Source organism: Cupressus sempervirens, chromosome 8 (genome assembly GCF_028749045.1).
Source record: "Cupressus sempervirens isolate cs-2001-9-10 chromosome 8, ASM2874904v1, whole genome shotgun sequence".
Lineage (NCBI taxonomy): Eukaryota > Viridiplantae > Streptophyta > Pinopsida > Cupressales > Cupressaceae > Cupressus > Cupressus sempervirens.
Window position 1 is genome coordinate 716625469 of NC_143125.1, and position 22241 is coordinate 716647709.

The 22241-nt window shown below is 36.0% G+C and overlaps 1 protein-coding gene across 1 annotated transcript in view; it reads left to right on the forward strand.

The window, feature by feature from the left end:
- Positions 1-2348: 2348 nt before the first annotated feature.
- LOC149544448 (Transducin/WD40 repeat-like superfamily protein) overlaps positions 2349-22241 on the forward strand; it is a 111882-nt gene continuing 91989 nt past the window's right edge. The window contains exons 1-3 of the mRNA XM_089798857.1: positions 2349-2504; positions 2603-2684; positions 11764-11985. Coding sequence (XP_089654983.1) covers positions 2637-2684; positions 11764-11985 — 270 coding nt within the window. The 5' untranslated portion in view covers positions 2349-2504; positions 2603-2636. The remainder of the gene's footprint in view (positions 2505-2602; positions 2685-11763; positions 11986-22241) is intronic.

Genomic DNA, 22241 nt, shown 5'->3' on the forward strand with positions numbered 1-22241 from the left:
TGAATTCTGATGACAGTCTCATTGCAATTTTTGCATCACAACTTGTTGTTGCAATTTTGATGATAAATTGTCAGAATTACGATGGCGACAAGTTGCAAGGGCAAAATTGCGATGGGGTTGCCATCGAAATATGATACCAAATGTACTAGTAAATAATAATTTATTGCTCTCCAGAAGGCCTATATTATTTTTCCACCCAAAAACTAGTATATAAAAATACTTGGAGGCTTCATTTTGCATTAATAAGAAATCTATACACACACAAGCAAGACATCTACACTTTTCAATCAAGGAATTCAAGCATTCAAGCAAAGGAATTTTCATCAAGCATTGAAGGAATCTTTGTTAGCATTTCCTCTTCAAGATCTAGCATATTGTTGGCCATCAAGGGAGGAGATATACATTGAGGTATTCACCATCTTCTTTATTGATGCACATTGACATCCATAGCTCCATGATGGGGTTATGGTAGATCCATTGCAGCTCATGGCGATATCCTATGTTTTACATACTGAATTCAACATCTACAACATACAACAAAAAAAAATCCTCATTAACCAGGGTTTTTCCAAGCAAGGTGAATACTTACATTTATCTTGTTTCATTTACATACATTTACATTTTCAATTCAAGGTTGATTCCTCAAGCTAGGGCTTGACCAAGTCAAGCCCTCATCCACCCAACAACAAAAACCCTAATTTACTCTACGTAGGAGCATGATAGAAAATTTGTTGTTGCAGATCTAGAAATAAATTCCTGAAAGTGGGTTGACCTTGTTATAGTGCCCTAGGAAGACGGTGACTATGTGGAAATTTTTTTAGAAGGCTTTCCACCATGTTGACCTATTCTCTGAGCCTTAGTTAGAAAATTACTTTCTCAATTTTACTAGGTTTTTCATTTTGTTCAGAGATCTACAATCAATTTTTTTGTTGGAGGTTCAAATCCACACTTTTTAAAGCAAAAACATAACTTCATCTACATAATTCAAGGTGAGTTATCTATCTTTCATTTCAATTCATAATTTTAGCATAAATCTACATCTTAATTGGTCTGATTGTATACACTTGACATCTAGATCTACATTACTTAGTCAATTGGTTCAATTTTGCATACACATTATTACACACAAGCTAAAGAGAGCACTTCCCTGTATTGTATTCCTTTTCACAATTCAAATTTAGTATTGACATCCCTTCCTTCAATTGGGTCTCACTAATCTATTTTGGATTCAAGAAAGAATCATATTGGGAGATTCTCCCTTTCTTTACACACATATTTGAGTGCTTTAGTGTGTAAACTTGAGGCCTACATCCTATTAAAGTGCATCCATTTTACCCCTAAACAACTCTAATACATTGATATTGACCAAATCTCCAACCATTAGGAGCACATTGAAGCATGTAATCAATAGAAAGCTTAGTTTGACAACAAAAAAATGTAGAGAATGAGTTGCAACTAGATCATGAATATCCCTTTATTGAGGGATGTTGTTCAACAACTTAACAATATAGGAGAGCAAATCATTCAAGAGCTTGGGAGAAGTGAACCTCAATGAACTTGACATCCCTATATTCCACAAACAAATCTCCAACAAATTTAATCTTCTCCTAGTTTTTTTATGACAACCTTTAAAAGAAGTATCATAATAAACTTTCTTATGAGCAAATTACTGTAAGCCCAAACCTAATGAGGCAACCTACCCCTTGGCTATGTGGAAGACAACCATTCACATTTTATAATTTAGAACTCTCGCCCACATAAAAGAATAACAAACTTCTTTGCATGCATTCCTAAAGAAGATGCAAGTGATAGAAAGCAAGAAACCACCAGACAATTAGAAACATGAGGTTCCCCATCAAGATCGAAAATAAAATCAGACACCCAAAATAATTGACAAGAAACTTCGTCAAATGAAGTCGCCGAACCCCATACCCCAACACAAACATTGACCCTCAACAACCGTTACACAAACTCAAAAAAATAGTAGAAATAAGAAAATAAGACTACAACACCAAAACCTTGGCCCCTAGTAATGTAGGGCACCAACAATATTCTCACATGTTTCTGCAAAGAAATTACCATAAGATTGTTCCTATATGATTGCTATTGGAAATTTTGAACCATATAAATTATTAGAACCATTATACATTCATAAACTTTACAATGACACAACTTACTTCGCTAGAAACGTTTCGACTCCAAAATATCAGAAACTTTGAACCCTAATTTTTAAGTACCCATCCAACGCCGATTCACGATCCCCATTTGACCGTCCGTGGGTCCTTGGGACGTAAAAAGCTGCCATCATCTTCAGTATCGAAACCCAAACTGACTTTTAAACGTTAAGCGGGGCATAACGAGCCTTTAAATAGATTGAATTCAAAAATTCCTCCCTCCCATTTTGAAAGCGGAGGTCTGTGCTCTGAAACAAGATATTCTTGGTTTTCGTCATGCCCATTGCTACTTGAAATCATCTTTGTTCTCGCATACATTTAGTCTTTCTGGTAAGAAAAGTTACTCTCATTTGTACATATTATGAGTGAACGGGAAATAATTCTAATCCTCATTTGTAGCATTACAATCCTTGTACATGCTTTTGCAGTTTCAGTCTCCCTTTTTATTTTTAGCGGTCTGGAATGAGGATCATGAAGAAGAGACACAGAAGAAATAAGCCGTGTGGGAAGGTATGTAATGCCTTCCAAACCCCCTTTTTAATAAGTTTATTGGGTTTTTTTATTTCAAATGGAGGCCAGGGTATGCATACCTCACGCCCTTGTGACACGGTAGATTGCCTCCTCGACCACGAATGCAGGTCCTCAATGAGTACAATATAATTTCATATGTGCAGATACACATCGATAACCTTAAAACTTTCTTACTTCAACTTGAACTTATTCGTGATTTTTCATTCATAAGGCTGTGTTTGATATCGGTAAACGGGTTTCAAACGTTCTTTATTTTTCTTTCAAATTAAATGCTTGCCCTATTGGTATCGAACTTTGTAACTAGATTTTGATTTTAATTTATTAATTCAGATTGGCACAGTCCGGGACGGCACCAGGGCCTGGGTCGATCCCTGTGTGTCTGCTTTCTCATACATCTTTATTGCCATAGGGTGTATATCCCTGTGTTCACTAGTGGATGTGAGAGCAGGTATTTATATAGATAAGCGGAATTTGAAGTTAGTTTCCACTGTGATATTCACTTGGCCTTGCCAGTCGGTAACATCGACTGGCTACATCGTGTCATAATTGTTTAAAATATTAATTTCACCTGCGAGTCGGAAATTCTTTCTTGAGATAGATTGCCAAGAATTATATTGGGGCCCTTGTTGCTGAAAAGCACGTTAACGTTAAAAAGGAAAACGGCTACAGACATATCCATATGCATTCTACCATTTTCCAAAGACCATAAAATTCGACTGACATTAAAAGTGTCATGCCATTAAGTTCGGTATTACATTTTAGCTGAAGTGGGTTTTTCAAATATTATCATGTATAGATTATGCTACATATATCACATTCATAAGATTTTGAAAATGCTGGTTGGCTAGCGTTGGACTCAGACTTGGAACACCAAAACCTCGCCATGTATTTTCTTCTTTATTGATTTCAACCATTATTTTGAAATTTGTGTCTGATTTTGAATGCTAAATTAAATTTGTTTCCACCTGTTATTGTTTAGTTCTATCTGTGAAAATTACTATTGCAGCCATTGATTATTAATCTCCTATCTTAAACATAATTTAACTGCCGAAAATAAATTCACAACCAATATTGCAAAATAACAAAATTACAATTTCACAAAAAAAAAACCAGAACACCATGAACACAATATTTTTGGACAAATTCTCCCTGGACAAACTTGTAAAGGAAAACTAGTTCTATAAATGAGGAATTATATTAAACTTCAACAAACCAAGAGATACAAAATTCCTTGCTTCTTTCTGGTAGAACTTTGACAATCTCCCAATTTCTCCCATTGATATTCCTCATTGCTATCCCCAATGCTATCATTGTGCCCTTGCTAACGCTGCAAATACTTCTCAAGCTTGTTGTTTTCCAAATGCTCCTTGACCCCCTTTTATAGTACTGTTGGGAAACCAACAATCGAGATTGATTCTCAATTGACGGTCGAGATTAAAAACAACTCAACAATCGATAACAAAATTGGTTTCTAATTGCTTCTAAAAGAGGCTAATTTTTTAACAAATAATTGTCCCCACTCTAACTAGTTTGTTAGGAAAACAACTATTTACTAAATAATCACATATGGACGAACAACTATCCAAGCTAACAAACCAACACTCCCTCTTAGCGAGGAAGCTGTTTTGCTTGACACCCAACCTATCTCTAAAGAAGATGGAATTTTGCCTTCTTCAATGTCTTAGTCAGAATGTCTATTACCTGCTCCTCTATAGGCATGTATTGTAACCAAAAAACCCTTTGTTGTACGCAATCTCTAATGAAATGAGCCCTGATGTCTATATGTTTAGACCTATCATGAAACACTGGATTCTCAGACAACTTGATGCAACTCTGATTGTCACAATGTATCACAGAAGTCTCAACCCTCTGACCAAAGAAGGCTACTCGCAACTTCCGAAGCCATATAGCTTCACATGTCGCCATGCTAGTTGCTATGTATTTTTCTTCCATTGAACTGAAAGCCACAAACTTATGCTTCTTACTGAACAAAGGAACAACTCCTAATCCCAAACTGAAAAAACACCCTGAAGTGCTCCTTTCGTCGGTTGTACTTCCTGCCCAATTTGCATTAGTATAGCCTATCAATTTGATTCCTCCACCTTGAACATATCTGATCCCATAGTCAATTGTACCACGCAAGTAACACAACACATGCTTAGCCATTGTTCCATGCACTCTCTTTGGTTCAACCACGAATTGACTAAGAGAGTTTGTTGCAAATGCTATATCTGGTTTGGTGTTGACCAAATACACGAGCGAACCAATCAACTGCCTATATAAGGTGGGATCTACATCCTTTTCCTTGGATGTATCCACTTTCCTCTAATTTGTGATCATGGGTGTAGATATGACTTTGCAATCCTCCATCCCGAATCTCTTTAAGATTTCAATGCAATATTTCCCTTGACCAAGGAAAATCTCTCCATCTGTTTGCCACACCTTCATCCCTAGAAAGTAATGCATAAGTCCCAAATCGTTCATCTCAAATTCTTTTGCTAGGCCCCTCTTGCAATCCGTTATAAGCCCTAGTAAACCTATAAGAAACAAGATATCCACATATAGAACAAGAATGAGAACCTCACCCCTAACCACCAAGTAGTAGAGGTTAGCATTTGCCCCTCTTCACAAAACCCATTTCCTGCAAGTATGTATCAATGCACTCATACCATGCTTTAGGAGCCTACTTGAGTTAGTACAAAGCTCTCTTCAATCTGCACACGTGGGTCTCTTTGTTGTGTACTACAAAGTCTTGTGGTTGTTCTATGTATACCTCCTTCACTTCACCATTAATGAATGTTGTCTTGACATCCATTTGATGGATTTGCCATCCCATTCGTGTTATAAATGAGATCATAGCTCATATAGAAGTATACCTGGCCGTTGGAGCAAATGAATCCTCATATTCTATTCTCTCCTTCTGAGAGAACCCCTTTGCCACGAACCTTGCCTTGTATTTCTTGACGCTACCGTCTGCACCATGCTTTATTTTATAGATCCAACGTGATCTAACTACTGCACTATCTATTGGTCTAGAAACTACCACCCACACATCATTCTGCATTATTGAGGTATATTCCTCAACCATAGCATCTTGCCATACTTGATGCTGTGTAGCCTCTTGATAATTGGAAGGTTCACTATCTACCAACTGACTGACTAATGCGACATAATCATTGAACTTGGTTGGTTGTCTCCGCTATCTCCTACTCTTCCTAGGAGCTCCCACAAACTCCTAAGTATCCCTTTGTGTCTCTTGAGCCTCATGGTTCTTGCTGCTTGTTGTAGAGGATGGAATATTAATCTCTATGTCTTCTTGATGCATTTCTTGTTGCACCAGTTGCTCCATATTCTGTGAATCTTCGCCACCTGAGCCTATCATTGTACTAATAATTGTACTTGAGCTTTACTGTCCTTGACTTGGGCTTGGTGCTTTCATTGGCTACTCACTCTGATCATTTGCTGGTGAATCTCTGGACCTTCTAAATGCCTTGTCCTCTATGAACTTGACATCACGTTTGACAAAAATTCTTCTGGTCCCTGGAATAAATATCCTATATGCCTTTGAGGTTTCACTGTACCCAAAAAAGTACGCTCTCTTTGTAGTCTGACCTAACTTGGTACATATATCACTTGGAATATGACAATATGCCAAACTTCCAAAGATCCTGAAGTGACCAACATCTGGCTTCTTCCCTTTGAAAGCTTCATCTAGTGTCATCTTCCCTAGTACCTTGTCTGAAACCCTATTTTGAATGTATACTGTTGTACTACATGCCTTTGCTCATAAGTAGCGGGGAATGTCCTAGTCATGTAGCATAGCTCTTGCTGCCTCCAATATTGAACGATTCTTCCTCTTAGCAACTCCATTTTGCTGTGCTTGTAAAGAACAATCCACTCTCTCTTGATTCCTTCTCTAGTACAAAATTCCTAGAAGTCATTTCCTTTGTACTTGCCTCCTTTGTTTGATTGAAGAACCTTTATCTTCCTTCTTGTTGAGTTCTCCACAAGAGCCTTGAACTCTTGGAACTGACTAAAAACCTCATCCTTGGTCTTCAAGAAGTATATCCAGGTTCTTCTAGAGAAATCATCAATGAAAGTAACATAGTACTCATATCCTTTTGAGAGATTTCGTCAACATTGGTCCACACACATTTGAATGTACTAGATCAAGAACACCCTCAGATCTCGTGTCACTCCTTGGAAAGATGTTTTTGCAAACTTTCCCAAAACACATCCTTTACATACATCATCATGCTTTGTGCTGACCTGTTGAACACTTGTCATCGTCTTATGAAGCAATTTAAGTGCTTCATGATGGATATGACCCATCCTCCTATGCCATAGCTCTCCAAGATCTCTAGGATTACTGTTGCTCATGAGTGCCTCAAGAGTATCAAACTGCAACCTATTAAGGTGACCACTCGTAACTCCAATAGTTATGGGTGATTTCCAATCCTTATGCTTGATCAACACATGTGCCCCTCTAAAAAGTACATTATACCTTTTATCTCGAAGGATAGATACATAAATCAAATTCATACCTAAGCTTGGCACATGCAAGACATCATAAAGTGGAATTATCTTTCCATTCTCCCTTCGAAATTGAACAGTCCTTGTACAAACTGAGTTGAGTTTGGACAAGTTTCTATAGAAATCTGGATATTGGTGTTCTCCTCCTTATAATTGGAGAAGTACTCTCTAATACATGTCATATGAAATGACGCCCCACTAGCTATATACCAAACACATTGTGAGGTTAAGTTAACCATACAAGTTATGAGTGTAAACTCATCTTCCATTCTACTAGAGAGCTCTTCTGCACTTGTTGAAGCTGCTACTTGCTTCTTTCCCTTCTTCCTTTGTGGGAAATCATTGACATAGTGGCCATACTCATGACAATCAAAGCACTTGATCTTAGACAGGTCCTTATCACTTTGTGAATTCAATCCTTTGCTAAACCCCTTATTTGCTTTCCCTTTCCCCGTTAGGGCAATGTTTTCCTTTTCAGCCTCACTTTTCTAACTCTTGTTGGCCCTATTGGCAAGACTTAGTCTTAAACTGCCGTTGAGTGAAATCACTCCATAGTCGATCCTGACTCGGTAAGGTGTCTCGTCCACTAACAACTTGAACAAAGACATCCCACTGCATAGTAAACCCATTTAGGGCTATTGTACCATCTCATCATCACTAGGGCTATCTCCAATAGTTGTTAACTCGTCCTTGACAAGTCTAAGCTTGGTGAGGTAACTTGTGATATCTTCTCCCTTGTTCATTTGGGTATTCTTCAACTTTTCTTTGACAATCATCTTCTTGTTAGTGGTAACCATCTCATCATCACTAGGGCTATCTCCAATAGTTGTTAACTCGTCCTTGACAAGTCTAAGCTTGGTGAGGTAACTTGTGATATCTTCTCCCTTGTTCATTTGGGTATTCTTCAACTTTTCTTTGACAATCATCTTCTTGTTAGTGGTAGCATTCCTATGTTCCCCCGAGTTTTTGGTATGGGGATGGCAGGGCTGGTTTCCGAGACGGCAAATTTTTTTGGCGATTTTGGGGAGGGGGGGATGGCAAACGGGGACGGCTATATATATATATATATATATATATATATATATATATATATATATATATATATATATATATATATATATATATATATAAGAAAATTTTAAAATATACATTACATGTCATTCATATGAAACTAAGCACAAAGTATGTCATTTAAACACTATAGAACCATAACATACAACATTTGAATGCCATCTAGAAAATAATATCCGATTTTAGTACTCAATTGTCAAAATGCATATCAATATCAGTGAACAATATCATAATGATAAACATGATAAATTTGAAAATCTAAATCTAAATATTCCTTAAGCTATACGCCCAAAGGCTAGAGGGCTGCCATAAAGTAGTAAGTATCAATGTATCATAAGCATGTTGATGTTCAACATAAAAAACATAACATAGAAAAATAAAATAGATTGCTGCTCCTATTTTGCCTCTACTGGATTTGGAGGGGTGGGGCCCACCTCGACGACCTAGTAAGGAGCCTTAAAATCATTTTTTAATATTCACTTTTTAAATTTATTTATATTAAAAAAATTAATAAAAAAATTGGGGACGGCTGGCCGTACTCGGTACGATTGGGGGATGTCTAGGCGTCCCCAATACGTCCCCTTTCCGTACCGGGGATGGCTGTTTTCCCCAGTCGTCCCCAAGTTTCGAGAATGTCCCTTGGTAATTTGCCCTTTTTTGGGATGGCTGGGGGACGTTAGGGGACGTCCCATACCCGTCCCCCCGTCCTCAAGATGTCCTCGTTTTTGAACCTCCTGGTTTTAGGCCGGGTATGCGTCCTTGGGGAACATAGTAGCATTCTGGTACAAATTCAGAATGACGTCCCACATTTTCTTTGCTTTATCTAGCTTTGAGATATGTTGAACAATATGGTCCTTGACACCCTCAAGGATATCCTCCTCGCTTTGGCATCGTCCTTCTTGTATGCTGCAAGTTGTGTTGCAGTCGTAAGTATAGCTACAACACTAGTAACATAATCCTTGATACCATTCTCTTCGAACAATAAAGAAAGTCTGGCCTTCCAGACACCAAAATTTGAAGCACCATCCAATCTGTCCCGATCTCTCAAACTAGCTGAAGCCATCTCAAGGGATAAAATCAATAATGATTTTAAAGAGGTCAGCTAGGTTTTATAAACCCACAATTTCTTTCCTAGGGGTAAAATTTTCTACCCTCAACACTACTTTGATACTATGTGAAAATTACTATTGCAGTCATTGATTATTAATCTCTTATCTTAAATGATTGTTTAATTGCTGGAAATTAATTTACAACTAACATTGCAAAATAACACAACTGCAACTTCACCAAAAAAATACAGAAAGAAATAAGCAACACCATGAACACACTATTTTCGAACAAATTGTCTTTGGAAAAACCCCCAACGAAAAACCAGTTCTACAGATGAGGAATTATACTAAACTTCAACAAATCAAGAGATACAAAATTCCTTGCCTCTTATTGGCAAAATTCCGACAATCTCCCAATTCCTCCTACTGATTTTCCCCCACTGCTATCCCCAATGCTATCACTGTGCCTTGGTAACATTGCAAGACTATTTGCTATCATTGCAAATATTGCTCAAGCTTGTTGTTCTCCAAATGATACTTAACCCCTTTTATGCTACTTTTGTTGGAAAATCAATGGCCGAGATTGATTCTCAATCAATGGTTGAGATTAAAAACAACCCAACAACCAATAACAAAATTGGTGTCTAGTTGCTTCTAGAAGAGGTCAATTATTTAACAAATAATTGTCCTCACTCTAACCAATTTGTTAGGAAAACAATTATTCACTAAATAATCACATATGGATGGACAATTGTCCAAGCTAACAAACTAACACTATCTGTGTTAGTGTTACACATAAATTGCTTGCATCTAGAAGTGAAACACTCCTTATATATGTGCTTATCGGTCTGGTGATTTGCATTTCCGGTGTTTCTGAAATGCCTAGAATCATAAATAACTTTTAAATTTCTTGGAAATACTGATACTGAACTGAATATTCTGAAATGTCCTGGATCAATAGAAATAGTATCGATCGTGTTGTTGGGTTTTACTGCTTTACATAACATGACCTTTATGATTTGCATTTCTGTGTTTCTGAAATGCCTAGAATCATAAATAGCTTTAAAGTTTCTTTGGAAATACAGATACTGAAATGTTCTGGACCAATAGAAATGGTATGGATAGTGTTTTTGGGTTTTGTTGCTTTACATAACGACTCCAGTAAGGTGCTGACAAAAATGTCTTCAATACTTCGCCTGCTGTTTCTTGCAGGATGCTGCTATTTCTTGAATCCCTTTCCCACGATCAAGAGCCCCTTTAGTTACCCGTTTCAGACGATTCCTCTTCTATTTGTTGTTTTTTATGAGAACAATGCTAATATTTTTTCCTAAATTCTTATGTAGCTAATTATTTAGAAACAGATTTCAACTGATCATCTAAATTCTGAGGTCACATTTCATGCAAGATCAATGAGAGGGAATAATAACGACATGGCACTCTTGAAGCCTTGAAGGTGGTCTCTAGACTGTCAGAGGTCCATTGAATAGCTATGTTTCATAATTTATTAATATGTATCCAGCTAAATATATGCTCTAAGATATTCGATATGATTCAAATAGTCTGCCAATTTCAATATTATAAACCTCATCATATTTCAGTCTTTTATCTTTGTACGGATGATTTCATGACATATATTATACTCTTGAAGCCTTGACGGTATGCCCATTTAAGCTTAATATTGTTAGAAAGTATAAGCACTTCAACGACACGCACTTTCAATTGCATGATCTAGACTGCCAGAGGTCCATGGATTGACTATGTTTCATTGATATGTATCCAGCTAAATATATGTTTTAAGATATTCGGTATAACTTAAATGATCTACCAATTTCAATATTATAAACTTCATCATATTTCAGTCTTTATCTTTGTATGGATGATTTCATGACATATATTTTGATTTTCTGTATACCTTTTCCCCATTTTGAAAAAGTAGAGAATAATTTTGTGCGTGTTTTTAAAACAAAATCATGTAAAAAATGTGCCTTAATGGAATGCTCGTGAAATATTCCTAACTTTTTGCGTCTTTAAATCCCCCGAAGCTTTTATTTTACGTAGTTTTAAAATACTTTTTTTTTTTTTTTTCTGTTTTAGTCTTTCAGCTGCCTTTTTAAAATCTGTCCTAGTGTTTTTTATGTTCTACTATTTTTTAAATTTGTACTTTTGTGCACTTATTCTCGTAGGGTTAATGAATCATTCTGAATATAAATCAGTAAATTTTCTGGTTTTCAACTGTTGTAAAAATGCCCTTTACCTTCTTAAAGCCTTCAGTTAAGTTTAAATGACTTGTTGGTCTCAAAACCTAACATTTTAATATAAAATGACATTATTTCTTGCTGTTTTTCTTGTAAGATATTTTATTTAAGGTATTCTAAGAAATTTTCTTCAATTATATTCCATGACAGCTTGAATTGGAGAAGATCATTGGTTTGACAACTACAAATGCAAGTGGATTTGCTTCTAATTTTTCAACTGGAGATTGTGTATACCTTGCGGGTTGTGTGGTAGTTGTGCACAATATAAACACAAATTCCCAAGTTCGATTCTTGATGGCCTCTAGAGCTCCAAAAACATTGACTTGTGTGGCATATTCACACTATGGTGGAAAATTCATTGCAGCTGGAGAGGTATGCTTCTTCTAACTTGAAGTTTGTTTTGCGCAGCAAACAGTCCAGCATTTCCTAACTGGATGTTTGTTTTGTGCAGCAAATTCATTTGAATAAGTTTGGCATTCATTTTGTCATTTCTGCCTCTTGACTTTTGAATTTGGTAGACTAGCTCCGTTCTATTCTATGCAATTATCTTCCAAATGAAATATCAAGGGCATATTTTTCATTTCTTGTGAAGAGTAGTTTGGTCGGAACTTAAAAATGTTAGAAATGATTTAATAAATCAAGACATTTGGACCTTTTCATAGTTTTTGGGGGGTCCAATTTTTATGTTGGTCAACATGAAAATGGTAGAAAGCTGGAGCCCCTTATGAGGTTATTAAATAGATTAGCAAAATATTTATTAAGAACTTGGGCAAAAAGGATAATCCAAAATATTAAGTACGCTAATATTTTTTGAAGGGTAATCATTTGTGATGGTATTGGCAAGATTTTCTCAATTTTGTTTGGAGCATATTATTAATTGTTATCGTTTTTTCTCAATATTTCAAAGGGAGGGGGGTCTGTTGAAGTTTGTAGCTGCGATAGAGATCTTTATCTCTGCTCTTTTAAAATGGAAATATGTCTGTTATGACCTTTATGGTCACCTTCAGCTGAAAGAGTATTTGTGTTAATATTATGCAGAAAAACACGTGTCATACGTTAGGCGAAGATGCATGCATATGGAATTGTAAAATGTTGCATATGTGGAAATATGAAGGGTCTTACCTTTTAGGTTTCAAAGAGACCTTTGTGTGTAAGATGAAGAGTCTTATGCAATCTACTTATATGATTGCTTGGTATATTGTAACTCGATCAAGTGAAAACCCTTGCACTCATTCATTTTTATGATCGATAAGAGATATTTTGCTGGTGTGGGTGGGTTTTTCCCTGCAAGTGTAAGGGTTTTCCCAGGATAAATCTTGTGTTTTCTATGCATTTTTATTTAGTTTTCTTATGCTGTTTATCTAATTCCTGGGCATAAAACTTAACAGGTTCAAGATACGGTTAGGATATGGTAGTGGAGTGGCTGTTAAAATAATAGTTTTTAACATATAAATAAATTTAGTCATAGAATATCCTAATTAAACTAAAAGAAGCTGAAATGTTAAAAAATTAAATACAATTTAGTTAATTGGCAATGATATTCTATTGACCCAATAATATTTAATGATTTCATTGATTTTCATTTCTTTAATCAAACTATACGATATTCATAATATTATATGCTGGAACTAGAAAATGATGGTGAGATGCTATTATAACCTTTGTCAACTTTTTCTCCGGCTAGCTTGAAAATCTTCACGCAACACTATTAACTTGTTTATGATTCATGAGGAATCAATATAGGAAAACATAAAACATAAAACACCTCAATGATCCTTGAGTCAATGCATGCCAAGGAAAACGTAAAACGCATGCCAAGATGCAATAATGATTATATATAAATCTGGATAGGGGTGATATATTGTTAAATAGTTTTGGTTTGATGGCTTCATGCATATTGCATTGAGTTTGTGTTCTTTAGAACATATAATTCTTTACAAGATATGGTTTAAAGTGGCACATACAAATACAAAGGGCATATACATATCAAAACAAAATGAAAATCCGTTGATTCAACAATACCTTGTTTTCAAGCAACAATTGGTGCAAATTGTCAAAGATACCTTGATGTTGTGGGAATAATCAAGGGATGCATTGTTCTCTTAGTTGCTCTAGTGACATCAAAGAAACCTTATGAAAATTTTGGGTCCCCCCTTTTGGAGACATCCTTGGGATGCTCCAAAATTTGAAGAAAAAGGAGAATGTGTGGGGGGATACCCAACACTTGTCCATCTATCTTTGATATGTTTAGGAATTTATTTGAAACATTGGGTATATGTCCATATGGACCATTGATTATTTCATATGTGTTTCATTATTTTCTGCTTAATTCAACGAGTATTGGTGGAGTGAAATTGATCACACTTGATTTAACTCAAGTTTTGGGTGAGTATGAGTCGATTTGGATGCTCAACTAGCATGTGGCAATATGTTGCCATATTTGAAGAATCTTGTAATTGTGATTGAAATTTTTGACTCTACATGATTGAATGTCACACCACCCCTATTTGAAAGTTAATACTATAAGTTTTTTATGGGGGACTGATTTTCCTTGTATTTCCTTTTAGGCCAATGACATAAACAAATGTCATCCAATCACTTTTTTGCTCCCTTTCTCCAAGGATGATAACAATTGTTACAAATACGTAATCGCATACCATAGTTATTGAGTTGATTTTGAGTTTGTTTGGTAATGTGTTGAAGATTGGGTTTGTGTAATAAATCCTTGTAAATATAGTGAAAGTTTTCTTAATGAGGAATATTTTGATTTGGGTTAAATTTAATCCACTTCCCTTTTGTCATACTTTTTATATAAATGCTTTGGTAATTATGCCTCCAATTTTATACATTGAATGAACGATTTTGATAGATGCTATGCTTTCACTACTTTTTATTTGCTTGAAAGGGTCCAATATAAAATCTTGAAACATGAGTGAATCATAAAATAGGATTATTATCCCCCTTCTCAAATAAAAATCTAAGCTCAAATGTCTAATACCTTTTTCTGTTCCATTCTTTTTTGCTCCACACATTTATTGTCGCTCAACATAGATTGGAATTCTTTGTAAATCACACTTACGAGGGTTAAGGTAATTCAGACAAAGTGGGGTCCTCCTAGAAAAAAAGGGAAAGGCTTTTTTTGATTTTGAATTTTTTAGGAGACAAGGATTGGAATTGGTACAAGAAGAGGGTATGAGTATTAGTACACCATTTAAAAAAAGAAAGATACTTGGACAAATTGAAAATAACTTAAATATACATTAAATTTAAGATTAAGCAATGGCGACACAACTTAAAAATGTGAAATGATAAAAAACTATTACCTTAAGACTAAAGTATAGAGATAGATGCCAAATAAATCATAATAAGTTATATTGGTATTCACTATTTAATAATCACTATCAGAACATTAATAGTAATTGTTTTAACCTGTCATCTAGAGCTTGTTAAAAGAGAACCAAGGTTGGAATGTCCTTATTTTAAATGCATAGTGCTTGGAGAAGCATTGGGCGATGGCTTCATGCCACTATTTATTGCACAACTACAATCATGAATCCTCCCTCTTTCCATTTCAATTAGTGGGTAAGACTTTTGTCATGTCCCCTCCCCCACACTAGTTCTATGGTGCCAAGTTAATCTATCTCCACATCCGGATAGATTAATGGCATCTCCTATTAGGATGCTTACCAATCAGGCCCCACACTAGTTCTATGGTGCCAGGTTAATCTATCTCCGCATCCGGATAGATTAATGGCATCTCCTATTAGGATGCTTACCAATCACAAGGGAGATTTATCTTAAGTCGTCACTTAATGTCTTAAAAGTGCTTTAATAAAGTTACTTTATGTTTTTAAAAGTCATTTACTTTCAGTGTTACCCTGGCGTGGGGGTGCGGGGGGATGTCGGGACGAGTTTCGGGTGCGGGGAAAAAAAAGCCTCAATTTGGGGATGGCGGGGGGACGGCGGGGGTGCGGCGGTGGGGGAGCGGAGGGGGGGTGGGGGGGTAGGAGAGGAGGGGGAGTGGAGGGAAGGGGTTGCATAGTATATATATAATATATATGACTGAAAATGCTAATTATGAAATGATACTTCAATATATTATATAACATTAATATACCAAATATAGTTGAATACAATGAAAAGAGAAAATTGAAATGTGATTCACAAACCATAAGTTCAAACTTGAAACTTGAAACTTCATAACCATTACTAATGACCATTTAACAAATCAACTTAGTTCAAGGTGCAAGATTCAAAATTCATTCTTCAAATATGATTCTATGAATATCATATATCATAAAGATGCTCATGATGACAATGAGCCGAATAGCATGAAACGATGAAATAATAATAATGTATCATAGCCATATCAAAGTGAGTACCCATGAACCACCCTGCAAGCACTCGGGAAGCACCCAGGAAGCACCCCGCGAGCACACAGGAAGCACCCCGCGAGCACTCGAGAAGCACCTAGGAAGCACCTCGCGAGCACCCAGGAAGCACCCGCGCACCCAAGCACCCTGGAAGCACCCAAGCACTGCGTCCCCCCGGGTGCTTGACCGGTGCGGCAGCAGAAAAACTCCCGGCGGGGATACTCGGGTACGTGACGCACCCGCACTGGGTGCTTACGCGCACTGGGTGCGCCGGGGTTTTAACACTGTTTACTTTGTAAAGTGACTTAAGTGACTAGAGGACGAATTTTGAGTTTTATCCCACATTCCTTACTCCAACACTGTTTCCCTCACTTCGAGGGAAGAACAACGAATATTTGATAATATTAATCCTGAATGATACTTGTGAATGGATTTGCCAAAGGATGAAATCCCTAAGGCAGTAGAGTGGTGGGACGTAACCCCCAGCTACTCATAGAATCGACCTTGAAAAAGGGAGATAAACTCTGGAAAGGCAAGTTGGTTTCCTACTAGCTGACTGAGAAGTTGAACTTACCATCAGATTTGTGAAGGAAGAATGAGTGCAGGACATGGTGTCTTAGCTGCCGTATAAGGGAAGAATACACAGCAGTAATTACAGAGTCTGCAGGTTACGTTTTTCCAAAGATCCTACGGATATCAAGGATAAGATACCGCTGCTGCCCTAGACCAGTATACAGTGATATAATGCCGAGGCCATAGTCCAGTATCTTGTGCTTATGTTGAAACAAAGATGATGTACATGCAACTCCCTTAGTGGCATGATGTACACGTGAAGTCAGATGTCAGTGATAATGTCCCCAGCAGCAAACAAGCTGTTTAACAGCCGTGCTCAGTCTTCTTGACGGGAAATGACAGTACGTTGGAGGTCAGTGTGATTACATTAGTCCTCAACTGGTGCAGGAGTTCCTACAGCAGTGTTCACTGAGATTCAATAAAATTGACCAACTGCAGAGTATCGGGTTTTTGATCTGCCATTGCATTTTTGGTGTTTAATTATTTAATGTAACTGAAACTTATCTGTGTCCAGGCTCTTGTATGCCAATGATTAATTCAATACTGAAATATCCATAGGTAGCAATAAGTCTGAAACATTGTTGTCTGGATTGATGTTTAAAATTCGAATGAAAGTTTAGAGCTGCATTCTGAAACTTCAGTTGATATATATTGGTATTATTTGGAAATTAAAGAGTTATTTGATGATCCAACAATAATATTATTTGAAGACATGTACGCGTAACAACTGTTTGACGAAATTCTGGTAGGCCCCAAGACAACTTTTTATTTCCAATTCCAGCAGAGTTTATTACAACTTTAGCGTACACAACAATCCAATGTCATTTCATTGTGTCTTTTCTTACTAGGCCCTCCTATCTTGCTTGCTAGGCAAATATTACATGATAATATTCCTTTAAACAGTGGCCTTAAAATGCTAAGGCGGTCCATGATTTGAAATGAAATAATATAGATTAGTTATTTTGGTTTTCAAGATTGTTGTTCATACTCCTAAGGTGATTAAGTTGTTTTAGGGTGTGGAAAATGTTGTTTTAAAGTAAAATAGATGAACTCATCAATAGGATGTGAGTGATTACAAACCAATTGTTAACTATAGATAATCTTTCTTTCAATTTGAGCTTAACAAGACTTAAGAGTGTTTCTAGAGGCATTCTTGATATTTGATAGGATTAACACCACTTGAGGATAAACAATTGAAAGTGTTACATTGGTATCCATTGCACCCTAAATGTCAAAAGTTCTTTTTAAAGCAAAGACTAACCTATTGCACAAAAAGTCTCTTTTAAGCTGATATGAACATTGTTACATGAATGCAAGATGAAGGCCAGGAAACATGATTCCTTAGGATATTAACTCATAAGGTTCATTATAAATGTTTTCTTGGATGTACTATTAAATCATGAGGTGCACACAAACTACTAACCTACTACTAAACTTTTGGCAAAAGTTGTATAGTTGATAATGAGTTCAGGACCAATGACTAATCTATTGAGTTATAGTCACACTTTACGAAGAGAAACAACACATTGAAATGTGCAATGGAGGGATGAGGTTGATCCATTTTGTTAAAATCAAAGGATTGCTCCAATTGAAATCATTCTACTTGTGATTTTTGTATATTTCAAATGCACCAATCTCTCTCACATTTTAACTGGGAATAAGGTTATGAAGAGACATGTCCCTTCAAGAAACATGTCTATTCATTAATTACATAATTAATATGATAATATATTAATATATATAGAATAACCTTATATATAATGAACTAATTATATCTCATATATAATTTCATAGGTTTATCCAACTAAAGCTACAAAACATTAACACTCCCTCTTAGCTAGGAAGGATAAACACATGATAAATAGAACACCATTGTTAATATTTAGAAATAATATAAGAAAGGAAGTCTTTGATCAGAATACTTCCAATATATGATAAGTATTGGCTTATTAGAATATCAACATAGGATATTCACCAAGTACAAATTTGATATCATATCAGGTAGCATGAGCATTGGCCTATCAGAACATCAATTTAATGATATCCACCAATGACTCTGAGTAATGGCCTATGAGAACATCAAATTAATGATATCCACCTAGTACTCAATGCGGTAATGTCCTATCAGAATATCAAGGCAAGATATTCACCAAATACATATCATATATCTACACAATCAACTTATAGACCGTCAATTTAATGACATCTAACACTTAGTTGTTGATTTACAAGATAATGCTTTTCATGATCTATTTCAACATTTACATATAATATATATCATGATTTAAGTTATTGTAAGATCATCACCTTTCAATAACTTGTGCAAGTACAAGTGATAATCATTTGGAAGTTGTCTCCTCATGATGTACACAATGGCAATCCCATACACACATGAATTCACCACAGATTCTATCATGTGGTGTTGTCATGGATCATACCAGAGAATAAGGTTTTCACCTCAAACTTATCTCTCATAGAGAAGAATGTATTACGAGGGATTTCACTTGGAACTTCTTCTTCATGAAGAAACACTAACCTTTTGACCTCCTTGTCAAGGTTATTTCCAATAAGGTGTCAAGACTCTCGTTGAATCTGAAACATATCCTCTATTTGCTCCCTCTCTTTGTCCAAGGTTGTCTCTAATGAATTGTCATGCTCCTTGGTTCAACAAGTATCCATCTATTTAGGAATGTTATAGTCTAGATATCTTTGATTCACATGGAACTTCATCCTGTGAATCATAGTCCCTTTAATTGCTATAATTTTACGATTAGTAAAGAAACCATCTCAACATAGTTTACTCCTTCTGAACCAATACGACCAAAATTCTTGGAAGCAAACTGAAACATATCATCTATTTGCTCCTTCTCTAATGGATGTGCCAAACTCTATCTTGTTATAGAAGGGTACTCATATTAGGTAGCATGCCTAATGTACTATTCTTTTTCCTATAAGAACATCCTCATAGACAAGGGAGAAGGTCAAGGCAAATATCTCTTATAGTAATATGGAAATACAAATAAGAGAGAGAATATAGTGATTAGATAAATGTAATAGTCACAGCTAATGAATACTTATCTACACATCTTTGATAGAAGTTTCTCCAATGAAGGTCCACATACATTAAATCAGAAACTATCTCTATACAAGCATTTGTCAAACATATAGTCCCTCATGGGAGTGTAGGTAATAATTTTCTTTGTTTACCATAGTTCTATTCTCGAAGATTAATTTCACTTCCTTCAACGTTCCAATAGTAAAGCAGTCTTCTTTCTCTTTAGTGACAAGTTAACATGGCATTTCAATTCCTCAATGTCAATCGTCATCATTTGAGACTCCCATTCATGGAAAGCTGCACAAGAGTAAAAACTGCTCAAAATGATGTTGGTATTTGTGGCTCAAGAGATCCTGATTTGAATCTCGAACTGAAATGCCTTCCTACCTTATAGTCACAGCTCATATTTTGCAGCACACTGTATGTTTCAGACTCTATTTATTTGCAACCTTCTTTTGGACTTGCATATCATGGTGATAACCTCTTAGATCTCTCTCAATGGGGATGATACAAGTTTTATCCTAACAAAAGAGTGAGGCACTCTCAGCTTATCTATCTCATTGAATTGATAATTTCGTTGACAACCTCACACAGGGGAATTCGTATACTTTAAATCATATCATATGGGCACTTCAATTTTTCATCATCTCCTCTCATTTTCAATTGAGAGAATATTTATATATAACTGCCCAAGAGGATCGACTTGTTTGGAGATTTAAGAAAGTTATCTTTTATAAGTTGTTGCCTTAATCACAATCATTCCAACAATTTGGCATTAGTCAGTAACAATTCCAACTGACTAACTCATCAAAGTCTAAAGCAGACATATTAATAACATCCTTTGTGCTGTAATAAACGTGTGTAGTAATTTAAAGTCAACCAGTGGCTAATAATTATTGTATGAATGTTGTCTCTTCCAACTGCTGGTCTTCGACTCTCCAACTGTTGGCCTTCGACTTTTTCAACTGTTGGCCTTCGACTTATTATGAAATCACTTGTAATACGTTCATCAGCCTTTTAGTCACCTCTTCTCTTGAACAAATTGTTCCCCTTCACTAACATATCTCACCATCTCATATTAACTTGGACGAGTAAAGTGATTTCTATCAAGCTATGAACTGGTCTTCATTTGATCATTTGTATACCAAACTATTTCCATAGTAGTTGCAGTATGTTGAACAAATTGCTTTGACTATAAGAAGATTGTTGTGTATGCACCATTCATTGTGTCATCAATGATTACACAACCATGTAGAGGCCCAAGTACCATTGTTTGACATATATTGAGTCATTACAAAGGTTTAGCATATATATCACCATCTTTACTGGAACCGATAATTTATTCATAATAACCGGAGGCAACAGAGATCAAATATCATATATGTTCGATGTCAATATAATTGATGTTTCTTTTATTCAAATTGGTTCTTTGATACCCAATAAAGAAAGTGAACAATTCATTGTGTGGTTTCTCAAGAACTCAAACTGGTTATAGCTATGTATTAGCACAACAGGTCAGACACCCGAGTGCAGCCTGTGAAGTTTATTTGTTGTTGTATGCATGTCAAATCTCAGTCTCCATGTCAGATCCTATTCCACAGTGGAAACATCACACTGTCACAGTGATAGTGCACACTCACACTTTTAACGTCCTGCACCTCATGATTTCTGACAGACCACACGATTTGTGCAGACCAAAAACTTCATTCGAAACCTTATGATATTGAAGATTTTGTTCTCGAAGAGCATACATGTTTATTCAAAACCTTATTCACCCAACAATCACTTTAATAATGATGTTGCATTCATTGAGCGACTCCTTAGATTGTCGGACCAAATGATCTTCTACTTAATGATGAAGGTCATCCTTGTATAAATACTTTGAAAAATGCATCAACATCTTCAAATTTGATAATTCCCAGACTTCTATGAATCGAGCATAATCAATCTCACCAACACGAATAGAGGTTTAGTGCAGTGGTCTTCATACTATCTTATCTCATATTACCCAATAAATGGTTGAATCTCAGAGACAATTATCTTTTTACCATTGTAGCTGTTACAAACCGGTCAGATGATATAAATGTATCACTGTATAAGACTGTCCTTTGTGAATTCAGTTTCATTATGTTCTTGCAGGTTGCAGTAGATAGAGAAGGTAATGTGATGTCCATGGGTGGGATTGCTATTTTCCTTGTGTATTGCTGATGTAGAGATTGTTATCGCGAGTGTAGATATCGATTCTAAGATCTCTGACATACCAATCAATGATATGAATGCCATCTTGATAGTGCGACCACTTGTTGCTAACAATAATCTGAGATGAAATTAGAATCCCGCTTTCTTTATGTGCTCAGCGAGAAGCTTTCCATATTAGCTGCATCGAATGATAGAGTATGGGACAGTGCTAGAACATTTTAGAAACCTCACAGGTCTAGGAGGGGAACCTGCTTTGATACCATGTTAAAATCAAAGGATTGCTCCAATTGAAATAATACTGCCTGTGATTTCTGTATATTTGAAATGCAACAATCTCTCTCGCATTTATATTGGGACAAATTATATCTCATATATAAATATTCATAGGTTTATCCGACTAAAGCTACAAAACATTAACACGTTTGCAT